The sequence below is a fragment of the Myotis lucifugus genome, unplaced genomic scaffold, assembly GCF_000147115.1.
Source record: "Myotis lucifugus unplaced genomic scaffold, Myoluc2.0 scaffold_8, whole genome shotgun sequence".
NCBI classification, from domain to species: Eukaryota; Metazoa; Chordata; class Mammalia; order Chiroptera; family Vespertilionidae; genus Myotis; species Myotis lucifugus.
In genome coordinates, this window is record NW_005871056.1 from 6086117 (window position 1) to 6107068 (window position 20952).

Here is a 20952-nt window from a genome sequence, read left to right on the forward strand (position 1 = left end):
CCCTGAAAAGAAATCCTTCCCAGAGGTTCTAAACACAGAGAGCAGAACCAAACAAAAATCTCCTGCCCCCAACACTACACCCTACTCACAGCAGCCCACCCTGGGAACTGCTGGAGCTGGGAACTGCTGGGGAGTGAGACAGCTCAGTCTGCTCACTGATGCCCCATGTTGGCAGGACTGGGGGAGTGAAGCTGATGGGTGTCCTTCCTGATCCCCAGGGCAAGGTGAGGATCCTTCTCCCCACTCCTCCTGTTCTCCTGGCTGCAGGTTATCTGCCATCATTATAGCAGCAGCCCCGCTGCTCACCTCGTCCTCCACACAAAACAGAATTGGCCCAATATGCATTAATGCCTCCGTGGGAAACGTCAGCATTCTATTCCATTTGGTCAGAACCCAGGGGTGGACAGCGCCACTAGAGCAGCAAACCACCCTGGCTTTTTCAAAGCCCCAGGTCATGGTCATAGACAGGCTGTAGCTCGTCGCTAAGCCTGTCTGTGTCTGGTGGCAGCACCTTCCTCCTCCATCTCCGTGATTTCACAGCTCCCTTCCCCCCACACCCGTTTTTCTCTCCTAGCCCTCTCCCTTCATTGGAAGAGGAAATCAACAAGAAACAGTTGTTCTAAATGCTTCCCTTTACCCTCTCAGTCTGTGCAGTGTTTATTCCCCGCTCAGCAACAGGTCAGCCTCTCTCAGAATTAGCCACCCCCAGAGAGACCTGTCTCTGCTGCAGAGGCCACAGGCGCAACTCTCCAGTCCCAAACCAGGAATGGGTTTTGTGTTTTTTTTTTGGTTCTGCCTCTGCCTCAGGGGTAGGAGCAATGGGGGACCAGCAGGTGTTCCCACAGGTCAAAGCTGAACTGAGCTGCTTGTGGCCAGCTTCCAGGCCAGCCCTTCTCCAGGCCAGCAATCCTGGCAGGGAGACACCCTTGCTGAGCACCCAGCCGAGGCGACAGCTCTCCTTACCCGCCCTGACCTCAGAGACAATTACGCTGGCACTGCGCAAAGGGCCATGGGTGGTGACGGAAACATGCTGTGGCCACTGATGATGCATAATAGGATATTGTCCACCCACCAGGCCCCCTGGCAAAGGAGTGCAGGTGGCACTCGGTAACCTCCACGGGCCCTGCCTGTACAGAAGGCAGGAGGAGCAAGGAGCAGGGGTCACCAGGGCTTTGGAGGCTGGGGTTTCAGGCCTCGAGAACAGACCATGAGCTGGCCTGCAGGCAGGGAACTGCACCAACTGGCCTGAACAGGCTGCCTGCTCCGGGCTAGGGCTGGGTTCAGGATGGCAGCCCCACCCCCACTCTGGCTCCATGGCTCTTGCCCTTTCGCTTTTTGTGCAGCCAGTTTAAGGTTGGGTTTCTGTCTCCAAGGCAGAGAGGTGCGCTCTCCCCTACACATCACTGCCTCCCTCGAGTCCTGAGGGACCCCTGAGCTTGCTGGGAAGCTGGAAGCTGGTAGAGAAGAGCAAGGGAATCCCTGGGAGAAAGCAAAGAAAGCGAGTCAAGTGTCCCTGGAAGAGGAACCTAGCAAGGGAGGGGGAGCTCACACGCCCGCCTGCGCCTGCCGGATGGCAAGAGAGTGGAGGGAGTTCTCACACTCAGTCACCAGAGGGATCTGGGGAAGCTCCCGCACCCAATGACCATGGGGCAGAGGGAGCTCACAGACTCAATGACCAGAGGGTGGGGAGCACAGATGTCTAATAGCCAGCTCCTCACGGGGTAGTCTGTTCTGCCCTGGGCAGGTGGCAGAAGGGGGGAGTCTGGGAGGGCTGCCAGCGTCCTGGAGCACCCCCTTGGCAGGACGAAGCAGTCAGGGAACCCAGGGCGTGTGGAGGCAGGAAGGACAGAGGAGCTCAAGGTGGCCAGTTTTGGTACATCTGAGGATGGTGTGACCTTGCAGGGAAAAACCAAGCTCTTCCTCGACAAGCCTTCATTGTTCCTGCGTCCTCACTCTACAGAAAAGCATCAGGGAACCAGACATCCCCAGCGGGGCTGAACTTCAAGCCAGAGGAGAAACCCTGGCTTACCCTCTCACGAGCCCTCCTCTCATTTTATCCTCAGAATGTCCCCAGCCTTGTCTGGTTCAGGCCGCCTGGATCTCCTGTCTCCAATCGGACCCCACCCCACCTTCTTCTTCTAATCCATGATCATGTCCCTCCTTAATCCAAACCCCAGTGCCTGGAGGGAAGACCCTGACTCCTGCCTGTGGAAGCGAGGTTCTCTGGGGCCTGACTTCGCCTACTTGTCCAAGTTCAGCTCCTGCTCCCACCACGCTATGCCCACCTAGGCCACAGCCCAGCCACCTTGCACCACACACTCCGTTCCCCGGAATCCCCAAGCCCTTCACAACCTTCGGCCTTGACACAGCCTGGCCCTCTACTTTCCATGCCCACCTTTGTCTGCCCAAGAAGTCCCGCTCACTGTGCACAACCTCCTCCGGGAAGCCTTCCCTGACAACCCCAGCAGACCCCGCCCACAGCCTTGCTGGGTACTGAACATTGTCTGGCTGGGACTTATGACCTGCTTACCTCGCCAGCTGCTGTTCTAATCACATGCCTCAAAGCCTTCGCCCCTGCAGTCCACCTGGGCTGTGCTCCCGGGGAAGTACCAGAGCTGTGAGCATGAGGTGCTCTTCCGTGAGCAGCTGTGGGGGTTCCACTGAGCGGGGCAGAGTGAGTCTGTCCCACTTCCTGCCGGGATGGGCAGCAGGGAAAACACCCACCAGGGAGTCAGAGACCCAGGTGCCCTTCCCGGCTCAGCAGTAAGCACTCTGGGTCCTGCACGCCATGTGAAAGCCTTCACCTCTCAGAGCCTCATGGTCTTCATTTATAAAAGGGGACATGCAGCTCTTCCTGTCAGATCACACGGATGTGCGCCTTGCAGCTCATGACACAAAACTGACAGATCAATGATTCTCAAAACCTCGCAGCCCTACCTCTCTTCCCCTCATCCATCTACAGAGGGGGGCTGCTGTCACTATTTCATTAACAAAATTACCTATCACCTGAGCGTTTACCACGTGCCATGCAGTGAAATATTTAGTCTTCGTGAAACCCCAACAAGGCAATAATCACCCCAGTGTCTGGTGAGGAAAATGAGCACAGAGTGGTCCTGTTCCATCTCAACACCATCCAGACATGGGGAGCGGGAGGGCTAGGGAGGAAGCCGGGCCTGAGGAGGATGGAGTGAGAGATGGGATTGGAGTAGGAGCTAGGGCGGGGTCAGTAAGTTGGCTCATCTGGTGGAAACACTGCAAACCTCTCTAGGTGCTGGCCCTTTCCCTGCCTTCCCTGCTTACACCCAGCTGCCTGGCTGCAGAACGAAGTGTCCTAGAGATGGAGTACCTGGGAGCTGTCACATGCTCTGTCCTCATCATAGGTCCCCTCTGTACAGAATAAATGCCTGCCAGCAGGAAGGGCAGGACAGCTCCATCCCTGTTGCCTGGAAACCGAGCCAAATACATCCTCAGATGGATGAGCCAGAGTACCCTGGGGGCACACGAGGGAGAGCTGGGCCCAGGGAGGTGGGCCAAGACTGCCTCCCAGGAGAAGAGGGTGCAGGCTGGAAAGAACCCTGCACTGGGGCCTGCTGGCAGAAGATCCAGGGGTAAAATAGCCGACGGACACCCTGATCCCACACCCTCATCCCTGCAGCCCCTCTAACCCCTCTGACCAGCAGTGCCATCTCTCCAGGATGGGAGTGCTACTGGCTTGGCATCATGTTCTAAGGTGGCACTGAATTATGAGCAAGAGTTAGAGATCCATTGGCTGGAGTGGTCACTCAGTCCTGCAACCTCTGGGGACACATCGAGAAAGCCAGAGATGGGATAGGGCTTGTCCAACCACACAACTGGCTGGCGGCTGACCGGGGCCAGAATCAGGGTCTCCAGGGCCCTGGCTGCTCCAGGCCTGGGGGGAGGATGAGGCCAGCCACTTACTTTGGTTAGTTCTTCCCTTTTTAGTACTTAGTTCTCAGCTGAAATCTGGGTAGTGTCTTTCCTCTATGCCAGTGGTTCCCAAACTTATTTGGCCTACCGCCCCCTTTCCAGAAAAAATATTATTCAGCCCCTGGAAATTAATTTTTTTAAATTTTAATAACAGTTATTCATCGCCCCCAAATGCACCTGTGGCCATCACCGCCCCCCCTGGATTGCTGCAGCGCCCACCGGGGGGCGGTAGCGCCCACTTTGGGAATCACTGCTCTATGCAGTGGGCCGAGCGCTGACTTGGGAGATTTAGCTACCTCCAGATAAGCCGTTCATTCGGTGTAAGGATGGAGTGCCTGCTATGCAATCCACAACTCCCGCTCCATTAGACTTCCATATGGAGACTCAGCCTTCTTCCTATATCCCTCCCCTCTTTCCTCCCGGCTCTGGGCTCCAGTGCCCCCCACCAGCCTAGGGGAATCAAAGGACTTCCGCCCACCCCCATGCTGTGATCTGCTGGCTCCTCCTCGGCTAAGAGCTTGATGAACTCCCTAAGAGGCATTTATAAGTGACCACAAGTCCATAAGGCTGCCGTGGCCCTCTGTCCCATCTTCCCCCGCCCTGGCCTGGGCCTGCTTTAGAGGCACAAAGTGGAGGGAAAGGCCCTTCCTGGTACTAACAAGCCAGATCACTGTGTTTCTCATAGTGACCTGGGTTTGAATCCTAATCCTGCCACGCTAGCAGTGAGACCCTGGGCATGACCAGCTCTCACTGATCCTCCGCCCCCTGACCTGCAAAATGGGTGAATCCACGTCTATTGCAGGGTGCCCCGTGCAGGGCTGCGGGCAGTGTTCCTAAGTGCCATCTGAGGTTAACGGGAGGAGGGATACGGGAACCCAGGAGGGTCGGCTCCATTTTGTCAGGAAGGACAGACAGACTCACTCAGAACCCCTCCCATCCATCCTCCTTCCAAGGCCCTAAAATGACCATCCTTCCCAGGTGTAGAGGGGACTGAGCCACTCCCCAGCTGAGGATCTTCCACCAGTTCCCCATTTTCTTCAGAACCAAGTGCCAGCTCATGGCCGACCCAGCCTCTGTGACTCACCCTCACCTCCTCTCCAGCCACAGGGGAAGCTGGGTGAGCTGGTTACCTCAATAGTGGAAGCCCCGTCCTCTGGGGAAACCCCACTAAGTAACATGCCCATCACCCACAAGTGCTGGAAGAAACCTGTGGTCTCCAGCACAGAAGGCACACAACTGAGGTCTCCCTCTCCCTCCCTGTCCCAGACACTACTGCTCCCCTTCCCCACCCCTCTGTCCAGGCACCTGTCCAGGCTGCCAGTCTCTGAATGTATTTCCGGGAAGAAGCCTTTGCTTAAAGGTTCTTTTCTACTCATGGGCGAGGTATAATCTGCTTCCTCCTGGACCCAGCCTGTCCTTTGGGTATGTCACCACCTGGGAACAGGTGTTACCTGTCCCAGAACACGTGGTTGGGTCACCACTGGTCTTGTTACCAAGAGACCAGAATAAATATAATTTTCTACTAAAAAGAAATAATTTTACTAAATTGGTAAAGTATTCATAGCATTGAACATTTATTTTTTTAAAGATCTCACTTAGCCCTAACCAGTTTGGCTCAGTGGATAGAGCGCTGGCCTGCGGACTGAAAGGTCTCAGGTTCGATTCTGGTCAAGGGCATGTACCTTGGTTGCGGGCACATTCCCAGTGGGGGGTGTGCAGGAGGCAGCTGATCGATGTTTCTCTCTCATCGATGTTTCTAACTCTCTATCCCTCTCCCTTCCTCTCTGTGGAAATCAATAAAATATATTTTTTTTTAAAAAAAGATCTCACTTAGTTTAAGGGAAAAATTATAAAAATAATAAAGGAAATTGGAAATTTCAAGCCCCAAGAAACAGTAAAGAACCTCTCTTAGGAGTTATAAATCTAGCCCTGCCCAGGGCCCACCTTTTTCCTGCAGCCTGTCTTTTAGCTCTAACCAAATCTGCCCATATCAGGGCATGGCCAGTACTTCCTCCTGGCAACCTCTCCCACCTTCTCTTCTCTGGTGAGAATTAGAATAGGATGACAGACTGAAGGACAGTGGAGAAAATGCCCAGCAGTTTGACAGTAGTCCACCCTGATGATTACGAATTTTCTATTCTACCGAACCTTTTCTCATCTTCCTCAATGGTTCTGTCCAACAATTTTTCTACATTATTTACATTAAGACCAACAGTCCTGCACATGCAATGGTTCATTCATTCAGCAACAGTGGAAGAGATGGGGTGGGGATGGGACACAGGTGATAGCCCCCCAAAGGCCTGCCCCAGGTGAGTTTGCAATGCCAGGGAGACACCTATAAGGATAAATGTTCATGGGCTGATTTTAGGAATGTACTAAGTCACAAAAGGACAACGACGTTATTTTGTTATATTTTAATGGGATTCATTGTAATATGGGGGCTGCAAAAGATGGTAATTACTATTACATCTGCACAATCAGAACATAGTCTACCCATTTCTATTTCTCTTCTCGTGAGTTCTGTTGTCTCTCATTAGCATTGAGACGCAACTTTTCTCTTCCACCAAGTACAGGTGAATTCTCATCTTGGTGTCTGACTCTCTCACGTCGCACACACCTCTCTCAGCAAAGGAAGCAAAGGTTCTGGGTCTGTACTCAACATCCAAGGTTCCCTCTCTCATTCCAGACACGGAGGACGAGAGAGAGGTTGGGAGGAGAGAAGGCAAGGCTGAGAAGCCCAAGGTGCAGGACAGTTTGGTGATCGACCCCAGACCTCACAGTGAGCTCTGCTGGCATCAGGCTTGGGTGCGTCCCTGCCTTCCCACCTCTGGTGGCCTTACTGCCTCCTCATGGGTCTTCAGAGATGGTGGTGGGGATGGGGGCGCCCTGAGAATGAGATGAACCGTGTGAGTCGGGCATGACCAAGACTAAACGGTCTAATTGTCTGGGAAAGATTCTAAGCGTCACTGGTAAGTCTTCTGGCTTGTGTCAGGATGAAAAAGCCTGTTTCAAAGCCGCCTTGACTCCCTTCCCCCTTTTTTAAAAAAAATGTTTTGTGTGTGTGTGTTTTTTTTAATTGATTTCAAGGAGAGGAAGGGAAAGGGAGAGAGAGAAACATCAGTGATGAGAATCAGTTTGGCTGCCTCTAGCACGCCCCCTAATGGGGATCGAGTCCAAAACACCAGACATGTGCCCTGACCTGGAATCATGACCTCCTGGTTGATGGGTCGATGCCCAACCACTGTGCCACACCAGCCAGGTGACTCCCTTCACTATTAATCTGTTGATGGGCCAGCAGCAAATCTCACACAGCAGGATAACCTCATCATTTCCAAACTGAGATCATTAACCGCCTGAAGATGGGGAGGGGGACTGACAACTAAACCCTCGTCCTCTTAACCTTCTGAACTTTGCCCTTAAGGGGCTTCAAATTCAGTTAGGGTTTTTGTACTTAGGGAAAAAGCTAAGAAACATTTTTTAAAATCCCGAGTAACTGAGATAACAGAAGTCACAGAGCAGCATGTGATTGTTTTTTTAAATTGCTCAGGAAAAAACAAACATGGTGAGTGCCCAGGGGAGCCAGCCAGTCTGGGGAGTCAGTGGAGAGAAAAAACTTCTGGTATGGATTTCAGGCACAACCACCAGACCAGCAAAGGGTGGTTGTGGGTGGTGTGGGTGGCAGGAGGGCAGGGTTCAGGCTAAGCTGGGGAGGGTGAGCCCTCCAGACGGGGGGGGGGGGGGGGGGTAGAGGGGGCCAATGAAGGCTCCTTACCCTGGAGGACTGGGACCGAAGTGGGGGAAAAGGCTCTTCCTGGTACTAACAAGCCAGACCCCTGAGAGTCGCCCTTGTCCTCCTGCTCCCCCACCCCACACACTTTCTCCCCAGCAGGGAGAAGGACAGACAGACAAGGCTCCCGGGAGAGGGGGCGACCCCTGGAGGACCTACTCCCTGCACTTGGCCTACAGGAGCACCAGCCGGCTGCCTGTAGAAGCATCTCCTCTATGTGCTTCCAGAGCAGCTGTCGTGGCTCTCACAGGCCTTTACGGTAATTATCCCCACAACTGTCTGCACTCCCCAGTGGACCATAAGGTCCATGAGGCGGGGAGACACTCAACGATCTGATTAAATAAATAAATGGGTGATGGAAGGAGGGAGGGCGGAAGAGGGAGGTAGGGAAGGGAGAGAGGGGGCAGTGAACAAGTGCCGTAAGGACCACGGGGCAGCCGCACACAGGGTCACAGTGCGACACAACTCTAGGGACACCACTCAGGTTGTGCTCAACGTGGATGGCACCTGCAGCAGCACCACTGGCAGGGGCAGGGCAGGGAGGTGGCTGGTCAGAGGGAGGGGCTGGCCTGCCGGCCTCCACCTGGGAAAGTGGCTGGAACTTGTTGTGTCCATCCATCTTCCTGCTGCTGGAGGAGTCCCAGGGAAGGAAGCTCGGAAGAGGCCACAGCCCATCCGATACATTCACATCCCTCCTCCTCGCTACACACACCGACATGAACCTCAGCCCCCTTAGAATGCCATCAGAACTGAGGAGGAAGATGTGTCCCCCAGACCCACTCTCCTTCCTGAGATACCTGCCCGTGCCTGTCTTCTCGGCTGCCACCACATACCCCCGTCGGGACTGGTGTGCGTCTCCCGGCTGTCCCCCACCACTGCCATCAGCAGGGGCATGGCCAGCAGCCCAGAGAGTCATCGAAGTCCCAGCAGAATTGCACAGCCTTCCCAGTGCAAGGACACCCCTTATCCTGGGTCGACAGCACCCTCCCCACAATGCTACCCACTGCCAGGCTGACCCTGCCAGCCTGCATTCCACGGTCAAGTGGACAGAGGTCATTCTGCTGCCAGGAGCAGGGGCTCTATCACCGGCTGGAGGTGTTCTCTCGTGAGTGGCTCTTCAAGGGCTTCCCACTCAAACCAGGTCCCTGGCATCTCTGGAAGCCTGATGCTTCTCCTCATCACCAGGCTCCAGGCTGGACACCCCTCTTTGGAATCCAGCTGTCCTCACACACTTGCCGGGCACAGGAAATCAGAAAAGACCACATCTCTCCAGATCCCTCCCTTGGCCCCTTCTCAGGGGACTCAGTCATTCAGGGAAGCCCAGCTACGAAGTCTCGGGTGTGGAGAAGGTGAGGGAACCTCCGAGGTCACACATGGAGGGAGGGAGAGCTGGTGATGGGGCGGGAGGGGGGGGAGTGAGGGCCAGAGCTCAGGGTCTCCCTCCACTGCAGAGGCTGCACGGGATGCTGGCACAAAGGACCAACACAGGCAAAACTGTGTTCAGCTGAGATGGCAGCAGTGGCTGCAGGGGCAACTCCCCAGTCCCACCGCACTCAGAGATGCACATTCCCCTGCCCAGCTCAGGGACCCCGAAAGCTCTGTAAAACCCAAGGTAACCCACTGATGACACACCCATGTTGGAGGAAGCTTTTCAGAGCCTAGGACTCCCTGCTGGGAGGGGCCAGAGTGGCCAATAGCCAATCCCACTGATAGCAGAGACTAACATCCATAATGACCATGTTCCAAGGACCCACAAACCCTGCCCCCAATCAACTAGCCCTGTATTCCCACCCAACCCAGCCCCAAGCCTGACCAGGTAGTGGCAACCCTCACCCTCTCTTAGGAAGACTCCCCAGCTCTGGGCTTCCTCAATTCAAGGTCATCTCATTTCCCCAATGACATGTTAGTGACTGAGAACAGGAGAAGTGTTAATGACCCACAATGGGATTCTGGGTAAGCCCTCCCCATCCCTGGGGCCCAGACATCCCACCTAACACTCCAGGAGGTGGGAGCTCCATCTCTGAGGCCAGAACTCTAATTTCTGTGATTTCAGCAGCAAAAAGGGATCTGCAGGACTCAGCAGGGGCCTCAGCCCATCAGGGATGCTGAGGGAGCCCTGAGTTTCCACTCAAACTCACCCGAGACATTGTCCTCTGCAAAGCCCTGGCCTTTTACTAAAACATGCTCAGACTTGGAATAAACAAATGTTCATTGAGAAAACCTCCGAGGTCCTGGCCCTTCGAGGGGCACTAGGGAAACATTCAGGAGTAAGAGGACTGCCCTCGAGTAACCATTCCACAGAAAGAGAAACGGAGGCTCAGCGACACCTCAAAATCTGCTCTAGGAGCTGAAGCTCGGAATTCCCTGCAGAGTTCTCTCCCAGGGCTCCGGGCCCAGTGAGGCCAGCACTGGGGTGGGGAGACCCTGAAATCCCTCCAGGCCTGGGGAAAAGTGGAACTGAAACCGGAATCTACTAAGATCAGAAACTCAGAGTCCAGGCCACAGGGCTGGCTGGCTGAGTTGTCCTTGTTCTGAAATGCCCATCCCCACGCTAGGGCCTGACCACCGTCTGATACCCTTCCCCCTTACCATCCATCCCAGGTAAGGGGCCGCAGACAGGAGACTGCCATGTGACCCCCACAACCCACAGGTACACACACCACAGTAACAGTGTTCCCTGAGCCCACCAGGTCCTCCCAAGGTTGCCTGCATCTTGGCCTTTGGCACAGAAAGACACAAACCCGGTGAACTGGTCAGGTCCGTAGAGCCAGAGCGGGCAGTCCTGCCCCCAGGGGCTGCCTTCTCCCTGAGAAGAGCTGGGCAGGGCCTGCAGCTCCAGGGTGAGAGGCCTCCGGAGGGATGTTCTGAGAACCACTCCTTCCTACAGGTGTCACCCGGGCCCATGCTCTTCAATCCCGTCTTCCCACCTTGGGACCCACCTGGGTTTCAAAGATGCTTTCCCAAGGGAGGCTGCTAGCAGCAGGGAAGCCGAGAATCTCCCCTCTCCCCGCCCCTGGCCGGCTGCCACGGTGACCTCCCCTCCCCCAAGAAGGGCGGTGAGCTCGGAGGTGGGGGTGGGAAGAACCGCCGCCAGCGCTCTCGGGAGGGGTGCGGGGAAGCTGGGCAGGGCGTGTCGCCGATCCTTTCTCTGTCCAGCGCCAGGCTTCACCGCCGCCTCCGGGTGAGAGGCACCCCTGCACCATCCCCCAAATCGGCTTCACGTTGGGGAATCCTTGCTGCCATCGCCCAGACCCCGGAGCCCTAAAGAGGCTAACACATGCCGGTGAAGGGCAGCGGGTCTAGAACCTTCTGTGTCCAGGGGAGTAGCCAGGGGACATAAGCCGGGAGAAGGAGGCGCCCCACGGCCCAGATTCGCTCCTTCGAGAGGAAGCAGGTGTCCGTTTATACCCCCGTCCCCCGCCCTTTGCCTCTGGGCCTGGACGCATGGGTGCGGGCAGGGTCCGCGGGGAACCCCTCCGGTGCATTGCGCGGGGGTCGGCAGACGCCAAACCCACCTCTTTCCCCGAAGAGGGGCGTCTGTCCTCTTCCCGACCCCCGCCAGCGCCCCGCCACCTGCCCGGTCGCCCGCAGCCGCTGCCGCAATGCGAGCCAGCCAGCGAGCCAGCGAGCCCGGCGCCTGCACGCCTCGGTCTGCGCCGCCGAGCGAGCCTCCGCCCTCCCGCCCCGCTGCCCTGCACCTGCACCTGCACCTGCACCGCACCCCTAGCCCCCACCCCAGATCCCACTGTCCCCCCATCTCTGGCCCCAGCGTTTTCTATCCTTGGTCCCTCCCCTGCCCGGCCCCGCCCGAGCCGCCCCGACCTCCAAAGCCCATCCCTCCCTCTACTCGGGCGTGGAGGGGCCTCTCCCTGCCGGGGCCGGGGTCCCAAAGGGGTGGGCGATTTGGCGGCGGGGGACGACGGCGCCACGCCGAGAGGCTAAGCGGGGTACTTACCGCTCTGCTCCCCCAGGAACACCAACTTGAATTTTCTCAGTGGGTTCCCAAAATCTCCCCCTGCGGACATGGTGCTGGCAGCTGGGGCCGGGAGAGAAGGAGGAGGAGAAGCGAAGGAGCCGGGAGGGGAGAGGAGGAGGGCGCGGGGAGGCGGCCGGCGGTGCGGGAGCCGGAGGGGGAAGGGCTGGCTGCGCGGGTCCCTGCCTCCCCAGCTGCGTCCCGGCCCCGGCCTGCGGCTGCGTGTCCGGCGGCGGCGAAGGAGGAGGAGGAGGAGGAAGGCTGGGCTGGGCTGGGCTGGGCTGGGCGGGCGGCGCTCGCTGCGGTGTGAGAGGCGCGCTCTGGCTGCCCGAGGCGCGGCGCGGACGGCGAGGCGCGAGCGGAGCGGGGCGCAGGGACGGCGCGGGGCGGAGGAGCGCTCTCCCGGCCGCGCGGCTCCGTCTCCTCCCGCCCCCTCCTCCGCCGGCGCCTGCGCTCTGCGCGCTCCCCGGCCTCTGATGTCATGCGGGGCTCGCGGCTCTGCGGGGCTGGGGGCGTCGGTCCGCCCACCCGGAGTCCGCACCCGGGCGGGAGAGAACCGCCTCGCCCTGCCTCCCTCCGGCAGACCCCGAGTCGGGCCGTCTCCCGTTGCCCCTCTGCGCCTGTCTTCACCACTCTACCCCTCCTTTGAATCCAGAAGAATGACATGAAATTGTCAGGGGACATTTGCTCCTGGTCTTTAAACCAAATGCCAGTCCCTTCCTCCCCCTCGCGCGACGCCGATGCATAGCGCAGCCACCCGAGAGGGCGGAAAGGAAAGGAGGTGGGGGGTGAGCCAGGGTGTGGTGGGCTGTGTGTGTGCGCGGAGGGCTCTGCTGTCACCCCGTGTGGTCTCTGCCCCCCACCCCCCACCCCTTCTCTAGGTCCAGATCCCTCCTCTGGGCGCCTCCGTGGGCCATAGGTGTCCCAGCAGACCCTACCCGCCAGAGAGGAGGCACCCGTAATGGGCGCATTTTATCCTAAATCAGCTGCCCTATGGCAGAGAAAGAGCAATGACGCCCTAGATATCTGCATGGCCATCGCGAGGACAGTGCCCTGGATTCCTTGACCCCGGGGCCGCCGGTTGACAACACCACTCCTTGCCCTAACAACTAGGTGTATGGAGAGTGAGCTGCCAGAGGTCAGGGCTGCAACCTCCCATTCGCCTGTGTTTACCTGACCCATTAAGGCACAGAGAGCAAGGAGAGTAGAAGCTCTCCCAGGCATTCAGATTCATGGAGGCTTTACAAAACTGCCTTCTTACTGTCCTACCGCCAGGTGGTCTAAGTTTTTTAAAAAGGGCCGTTCATTTTCACTGCTATATAGTGTTCCATTGTGTGACTATATCAGTCTATTTATCCATTTATTGTAGAGGGACATTTCAGAGGTTTCCAATGTTTGGTTATTACAGATACTGCTGTTATGAAAATTCTTGTACGTGTTTGTTTGTTTTTGTAAATATAACAAGCACCAGTGGAAGGTGAGAGTTCGAATGTTTCACATCCTTGTCCACATTTAATATTGCAAGTCTTTTAATTTTAGATATTCTGGTGGATTTGTAGTGACTTCTCACAGCAGTTTTAATTTGCATATTTGAAACCTAGGATTTAGAGGACCTGTTCTCTTTCTCTAAGAAGGCCTTGTATTTGTTTATGCCAGGCTCTCGGAAATTCTAGCAAACTGGTATTTTTAAGAATCCAGTTTCAGAGACTGAGATAATTTGTGGCTGGACTGAAATCTCTGTGAGAGCAGGTCTACTTGCAGCTCAGACTTACGATACTACAGGTATTTGGGTCCTCATCCCAACATGAGCCCTAGACTCTATAACTTTTTACCTCACGCCTTTGAAACAGACTAAAACACTGCTTAGCTCTGAGCTGACTTGTCCGGAATTAATAAATGCCCCCGGGGCAGAAGTCGTCCAAATGTGCAGCACGCTTTTCTGGATTCCCATTTTCTCCAAGATCCAGGTCCACTCCTTGACTACTGTGTTCTCTCTCCAATACCTTCAAGTATATTTTTAAAAACTGTATCTAGTTTTTCTTGGTGTTCTGAATGAGTTACTTATTCTCCCATCGAAAGAAGCACTGGGTTCTTTTTTATTATTATTGCTTCTTGTTCCTTCTTCATTTTATTCAATATTCTCTCTTATATCTGTGAATATATTTGTTATATCGTTTATACTTATTTTTACACTCCTGATCTGTGCCTTGTGTTTAGTTGATTGCATATATTTCATGGTGGTTTTACTCCTCAGGTCTCTACTGATTTTGGCTAGTAAGCTCGTTTCCCTTGTGGTTTATCAGTCGCCCAGTCTGCTAACGTGTCAGGGCTACAGTGAAGGTCTGTTTTTGTCCCTCCTGGTGATTGTGAAGGAAGGGGTGGGGATGAGCCCCAGGATGGAGAGCCTCAGGTCCTCCAGAATTGCTATTCAACATCCCTTTTGCTTTCATTTCACAGAGAAAATTCTCTAGTCTGGGATTCCTCTTTAAATCTTTGGGGGAGGAGGGGCGGGGTGGAAAGAAGCACTTAAAGTAGATAAGATCTTTAGAATGGCCAGCCACCATTCATGAGCAGATCATCGGCTGTCCTTGAAGTGCTCATCTGCCATCCATGAGGGATTGGAGGAAATGGCATGGAAGAATAAGTGCCTGGGCAGCTGGTCAGCCTGCATTTGTTTTTTACCAGAATCTCAACCCAGCATGGCTCTGAGATGGCTCTGGCATTCCTGAGCAGCCAAGCTTTCGCCACTGATTTCTTTCTGCCAGTGGCTGAGGCCACCAGTCACCTTCCCTGGGATATTGTGGGAGAGAAGCATAAACAGAACTTAAAATCTCTCCCTTTCCCTATCTTCCCACCTCTGTACCTGCCTCCTCCACCTCAGATTCCTCCTAACTTGTCATGGGTTCACCCCAGCGTGAGCTTCCTCAGGGGTTAGTCATAGTTTTATATTAACTCCTCCATCTCGTTTCTGCAGTTTCTCTATCATTGAGTTGTTTGTTTTTTTCTTCTTTTTTTTTAGGCAGCCAGAGACAGGCTGTGGTAAGATTTGGAAACATTTAACAGTGAAATAATATTAATACAAACATTTGACAAACTAAAATGTAAACACGGTGTGCCTTTAAATATTAATATCACAATATGTGAAGATGTGGGGGAGGGGAAAGGAAGGTTCTGGATGTAATGTCCTGATCTTTCACATCAGGGAGTTAAATGATAACGCCTACATGTAGAACGTAAAAATGATTACTATAAACTCAATGTGTTTTGTTTCCTCCAAAGTATTTTTGTAATTATAGAAGGATCTTTAAAAATAAAATCTCTTGAGGCTAATAAACATTTATTTGAAATTTTACTATTCTTTCAGATTCCTTTGGATTTCTTTTTCAAGTTTTATATACAAATAAAATGAAATGCAATAACATTACAAATAGTATATATAAAACAATCACATATTTATCAAAATATTTCAATACACCTGTTTTGCCTTTCTGGAACACAAGCATGAAAAGATTCTAGAATGATACCCCTTTAACTGCTAATTATTTATGAGCAGTGGCATTTGAATTTTTTAACCTCTAGGAGTGCTTGAATAATTTATAGTAAGTATGCATTCCTTTTATAAAAGTCATACTGGTTTTCCTTCATAAAAGAGGGAAATTTAAAAAAATTAATTCTCTGCTTGCTGTAATCTTGTCATCATTACCTTGAGTAGTTTATTGGCAGGCATGCTCTCTAAACTTCCACAGTTTAACTCTAGGCTTACTGTTAATTCTCTTTGGAATGTAATCCTTAGAAACAGCAATGCTTGTTTTATTTTGTATGTTTGTTAGAGGAAAAGTGTAGTTATCAAGATGCTCGTTATAAAGAAAAAAAAGAATGTTCATTTAGAGTTGCAAACTCCATTTATGATAGGAAATTAAGTTTGCTCACAACCCCTGGACAAGTAGTCATTGCCTATGTCTCCTCTGACCATGTTATAATTAATCTGAGAGTGTATAAACTAAGTAGAGTCTTTGGAGAATAAGACATTTAATCATAAGCTTTCTTCCTTGAAAAAAAAATGTATGCAAGCCCTGGCTGGGTGGCTCAGTTGGTTGGAGTGGGTTCAATTCTAGATCAGGGCACATACCTAGGATGTGGGTTCAATCCCCAGTTGGTAGGGGAGGCAACCAGTTGATGTTTCTCTCTCACATCAATGTCTCTCTCTCTCTCTTTCCCCCTGCTCTCTCTCTCAAAATGAATAAAAAAAATACCCTCGGGTGAGGATTTAAAAACAAACACAGCCCTTTTCTTCTTTTCCTGGTCCCCCAGTCCTACACTGGTCCTTTCCAACATTCACCTGGGTTTCTCGTGGCTTAGCTTGACTCTTAAAGGGTGTGTGTATGTATGAAAACTCAAATACCTACAGAGGCTAAGCAGTGACCTGGGGACCTTAGCAGCCCTAAGGGTATAGGGACCATCTGAAGGGGAGGTCTCTATCAGCTCCAGTCCCTTGTTATCAGGCTGGAGTGCTGGCCCAGGGTTTTCAGGAGAAAATCCACGATGCAAACTCTCCCAATGTTTGTACTGAATTTAAGACTATAAATGTCATGTGGGCCAATTAGAACCCTTGCTCTGGGCCCAGGAACAGACGGTCTGTCTTGTAAACAGCACATTCTGGTGCAGGGACCAGCTTCAGTACACCAGCACATACTCCGGGCAGCATGCAGCCTGGCCACCAGGACGTTCTGGGATGTTCCCACTGCTTGCTGGTCCTGCCCTTGGCTCTGGACCCGCTAGCAGTGGTTCTCAACCTTCTGGCCCTTTAAATACAGTTCCTCATGTTGTGACCCAACTATAAAATTATTTTCGTTGCTACTTCATAACTGTAATGTTGCTACTGTTATGAATCGTAATGTAAATATCTGATATGCAGGATGGTCTTAGGCGACCCCTGTGAAAGGGTCGTTGGAACGCCAAAGGGGTCGCGACCCACAGGTTGAGAACCGCTGCGCTAGAGCATCCCAGCTCTGATCTCCAGTGCCAGTTCTCCCTGCTCAGTGGCCATGATGGCAAGAAGGAGGCCTCCCTCCCTACCTTTGCCAGCCAGACTCCCTTTCTCAAGTATACATGCCCCATTGGCCTTTTAAACCCAGAAATCTGGCTGCACCTTGCCTCTGTTAAAAGTCTGTCCGTGGCTCCCATCATGCACAGGCATTACCCCAGTTACTAAAGGAGGTGTGCATGGTACGCCCTCCCTCCCAGCACACTTCACCTCCATCCATTTGCAACTGTGTGCACGACCTCCCTCCCGTTTTTCGTGCAAACATACATCAAGCTTTCTCATCTCTGAGTCTTCACTCCAGCAGTCCCCTCTGCCCAGAACACCTTCGCTCTAAGGCCCCTGATTAACAAACTTGCCCCTGCTGCCCCTGATCCCCAATCTCTTAGGGAACCAGCCTTTATCACCTTGGTGACGCCATCACATGCCCCCACTTACCCCTGCATAGCCATGCAGGTATCCATCGGTCTGTCTGCACTTCTCCTTCCCGGCGCGATTGCACCTGGGATGGGTAACCACACAACGGGTGTGCCTTGTTGGCTATCTGTCTTCCTTCCCAAATTGTAAATTCCAAGGGGGAAGGGATTCTATTTGTCTTGTTCACCCCACAAGCCTGGTGCCCAGCACTTGCCCAGTGCCTGAGTCTATGACAGGATGGGCACTTGGACACTCCGGGATACAGACATATAGTAGGTCTCTCGCTGAAGACCGCTCCTAACCCAGGGTCAGGCTCCAGAAGATGCTCTGGGAACTGGAGGAAGAAGGATCGGAGGCTACCTGAGCCCCCTGTAAGGACGGAATGATGACCTCACACTGTGGTCTGGGTGACCACCCTGCCCACGGCGGGTCGAACGGCGTGGGGGAAGCGGTGTGTGCTCGCTGGCACTCTAATGTGTTTATTACATGTTTGTCCTGTAAATACAGACAAACAGACTAACGGGTGCTTTGTCACGGGGGAGGGAGAGTGGAAAATCTTTCAAGATCATGTCCGGTGAGCAGGAGCGGGTGAGCTCAGACTCCCAACCCTGGGGTGGCTAGAAGAGGGGTGTGTGGGAGTGGAGTCGGCGCGGGGGGAAGCTCCGCAGGACCTAGCGCGCCGGGCGGGGAAGCTGGATTGTCGGAGGCTTGGGGCCGGGTAGCCTGGGTGGGAGGTGGGGTGGGGTGGGGGGGACAACACTGTAGGATCGGACGCAGAGCCGGTCTCCCCGGCGCCCCTTCGCCCGCAGGCGTGGCACCTCCTCCTCCACCTTCCTCTCATTGCGGGGTTCCTGCCGATGAGGCGGCGCCCCCTGGTGGCCGACTGCCACTCTGCCTCCTTCTCCTTGGAAATGAGAGAAAAGGAGCCAAAGGTTCCTGGCCTGTGAAATGGTGTGATCACTGCATCTCATAGGGCTTTGGTGACAATCAAAGGCACAAACGTATGGAAAGCACTGAGGACAGTGTCTGAGCGCTCAGCACGCCTGAGCTATTGAGGGGCTTCAGGAGCCCTTCCGGAAACTCCGTGAGTTTGGGGAGGGGGCTCGGGTCCAATAGTCAGACAGGGACAGTGTGAAACCTGCCTGGGTCCTTCCCCTTTGTGGACCAAGGCAGAGCTTCTGCCTCATCCTCATCTCCCAGGCGGTGAGGGGTACCGAGGACCAAGTTTTAAGCAAATGTTGCCTCCCCGCCGCGACCCCCCCCCCTCTAAGGCCACGTTTATGGATTTGGTGTCCATAAAAAGGGATGCCTGGTGTATGGCACGTGGATGGGCCACAGAGCCAAGAGAAGGGGGTGAGCAACACACCTGGGGGCCTGAATAGATGCCCCTTTAAGTTAGTTGCTCCACTCTTCCTGATGCTGAGCCTCCTGACTTCCAGCTGCAAGCCTGGGGTTCCAGTGCCAAATGTGGGGAGAGAGGAGGTGGGAGGGAAGGGAAGGGATAGAGCAGCTTTCACTCCACCCTGGCCTTGGAGCATGGGATCGCCTGGGCCAAGAGGGAGGTTCCTGCAAGCATGTGAGGTGGAGGCTCCCTGCGAGTGTGCAGGGAGGACAGAGGACAGCTCCTCCAGGGTACAGCACGGCACACTCAGGGTTCCTCCCAGGGAAGGCTCCAGGAGGGCACCCTGAGCCTCCTGGGACTCACTGTTTGGGCTCTGAGCTGTTCTCCAAGCCCTGAGTGGGAAGAGGTAGCCATGGATTGACCCAGGAGCAGGACCAGGCTGGCCCTCCTTTTGCTGGCCTCATGTAAGCCAGCCCTCAAGACCCTGTAGGAGCCTCTGAGCCTGGACCTAACTGCCTCTCCAGGCCTCACCTTCGCGGGCAGTGAATTCTCAGAACTTGCGCAGGTTTTCCTGTTGCCTTACTTCTGCCTGGAATGTTTCTCTCTCTCTCCGTCTCCCTTCCTCTCTGAATTCAATTACATATCTATCTGCATCAATATGAAAGGGAGGGACCTCAGGATCCAAGCGGTCTGGATTACTGAGCCGCCATGTGGAGGCCACTGCCCTGGAGAGTCACCTGGACTCGCAGTGGACTTCAGTTGAGCAAGATACGGACCCTCTGTTGTGTTATGTGACAGATGAGTGAGGTTTGTTTCCATAGCAAGGCCAAGCCTATCTGAGTTACCCTTAAAGGAGTTTGCTAAATGGATGGCATTGTGAACTGTAAAGATCTATGCACATTTCAGTTATTGTTGTCAAGGAGCAGCAGGTGCCTGGAGGGCAAGGACTTCAGCAAGACAGGGTGAGCCCTGTATCCTGTGGCCACACGGCAGGAGTGGGAATGGGCCGGTAAAGAGTGGATGAATGGGCAGGGTGTGTCCTGAGAGAAAAACTTGCTCTCACTTAGGATTTGCCAAGGGCCTGCCCAGGACCTGTTTACATATTTAATCTCTGAGGAAGGTTATAATGATTCTGGTGTTCTTGGTAGGAGATAGACATTTCTCCCAGGTATTTAGTTCCTGTGATTATAAAAGATAGGAGTTCTCTCTCTCTTTTCTCTCTCTCTCTCACACACACACTCTGCCAATCTCTTTGGGAATCTGTAATATAATATTTTAATATCAATTTGATACCGACTGGATTCAGTCCCAGCTTAAATGCATCTCTCCATCTCTGAGGCTGGCTGGGAAAAAGATATCACAATGTGGCTTTGTTTCCTAAGCAAGAAGCTGCGAACCCATCACCAGGTGGGAGTGTTCCCCTGAAGGTCCCTGTGCAGATCCTCAGGGCCTTTTCTCCGGGCAGCCTTTACTCTTTGTCCCCCTTTCTCTGCAACTCTCCTTTAACTCACGGTGCTGTAGGGTTAGGTGACCCTGGTTAGTGAACAGTCGTAATGATCTGGCTACTTGAAGAAGTAAGAAGGTGGGTAAATGAGCTATTACCTGGCTCTCCCCACCTCCATCCCAAGGGCCTGTGAACTTCAGTGGGAATAGAGGGGCCTCCTCGAAAGTTCAGGATGACTCAGTAGGGGAGACAGAGCTGGTGCTGGAGCTGGACCAGACAGAGCTGGACAGCCTGGTCTGAGTTCAGGTCTGACCAGTTACTATTTGCACGAAGTTGGCCACAATGGTTACTGCCTTGATTTCAGAGTCCTCTTCAAATGGGGCCTTAAGATCGGTCTGGTCTCCATTGTGGGGCTATGGTGAGGACCACCCTAGACAAAGAATAATTTAGGGAGATATGGCATTCAATTCTCACTGCATTTTCCTCTTTTTGCCAAGAGTGTTCAAGGAAGGATGGGATAAAAATGTTCCTGCAGACCCTTCCTTTCCTGGCTTCTTCGTTCAGCCCTGAGGGACTGGGAGAGGAGTGGAGCGGAGGGGTGGGCTGCCTAGGACTGGCCAGGGAGGACGGCATTGGTGGTGTGTGCACTGGGAGGTGGTTCTAGGCTGGAATCCGGTCTCTGCAGCGTCTCTAGGCTCAGGGGAGAAGCAGGGGAGGGGGCCTCAGACTGGGAAAGAACCAAAGACCGACAGTGGCAGGACCCAACAGCCCACAGATGGCTCTGGGAGCCAGCCCCAAGGACGGCTGGCATTGACTTGGCAGCCAGCCAGCAGGATGAGTGAGGGTTTGGAGTCAGACATAACTGATTTAAAGAAATAACTGTGACCCATTTTGTACTCTCAAGCTTGGAGAGTGAGAATCCCACTCTCAGTACTGGTAAGAGCCCAATACAATAAGTGTGAGCTCTTGGACTGTGTTACATGCCCACTAGCTCCTGACT

At 53.7% G+C, this 20952-nt stretch overlaps 1 protein-coding gene across 1 annotated transcript in view; it reads right to left on the minus strand.

Moving 5' to 3' along the window:
* Nucleotides 1-12097, minus strand: part of RAB6B (RAB6B, member RAS oncogene family) — a 48911-nt gene extending 36814 nt beyond the window's left edge. The window contains exon 1 of the mRNA XM_006083712.3: nt 11691-12097. Coding sequence (XP_006083774.1) covers nt 11691-11760 — 70 coding nt within the window. The 5' untranslated portion in view covers nt 11761-12097. The remainder of the gene's footprint in view (nt 1-11690) is intronic.
* Nucleotides 12098-20952: the final 8855 nt, after the last annotated feature.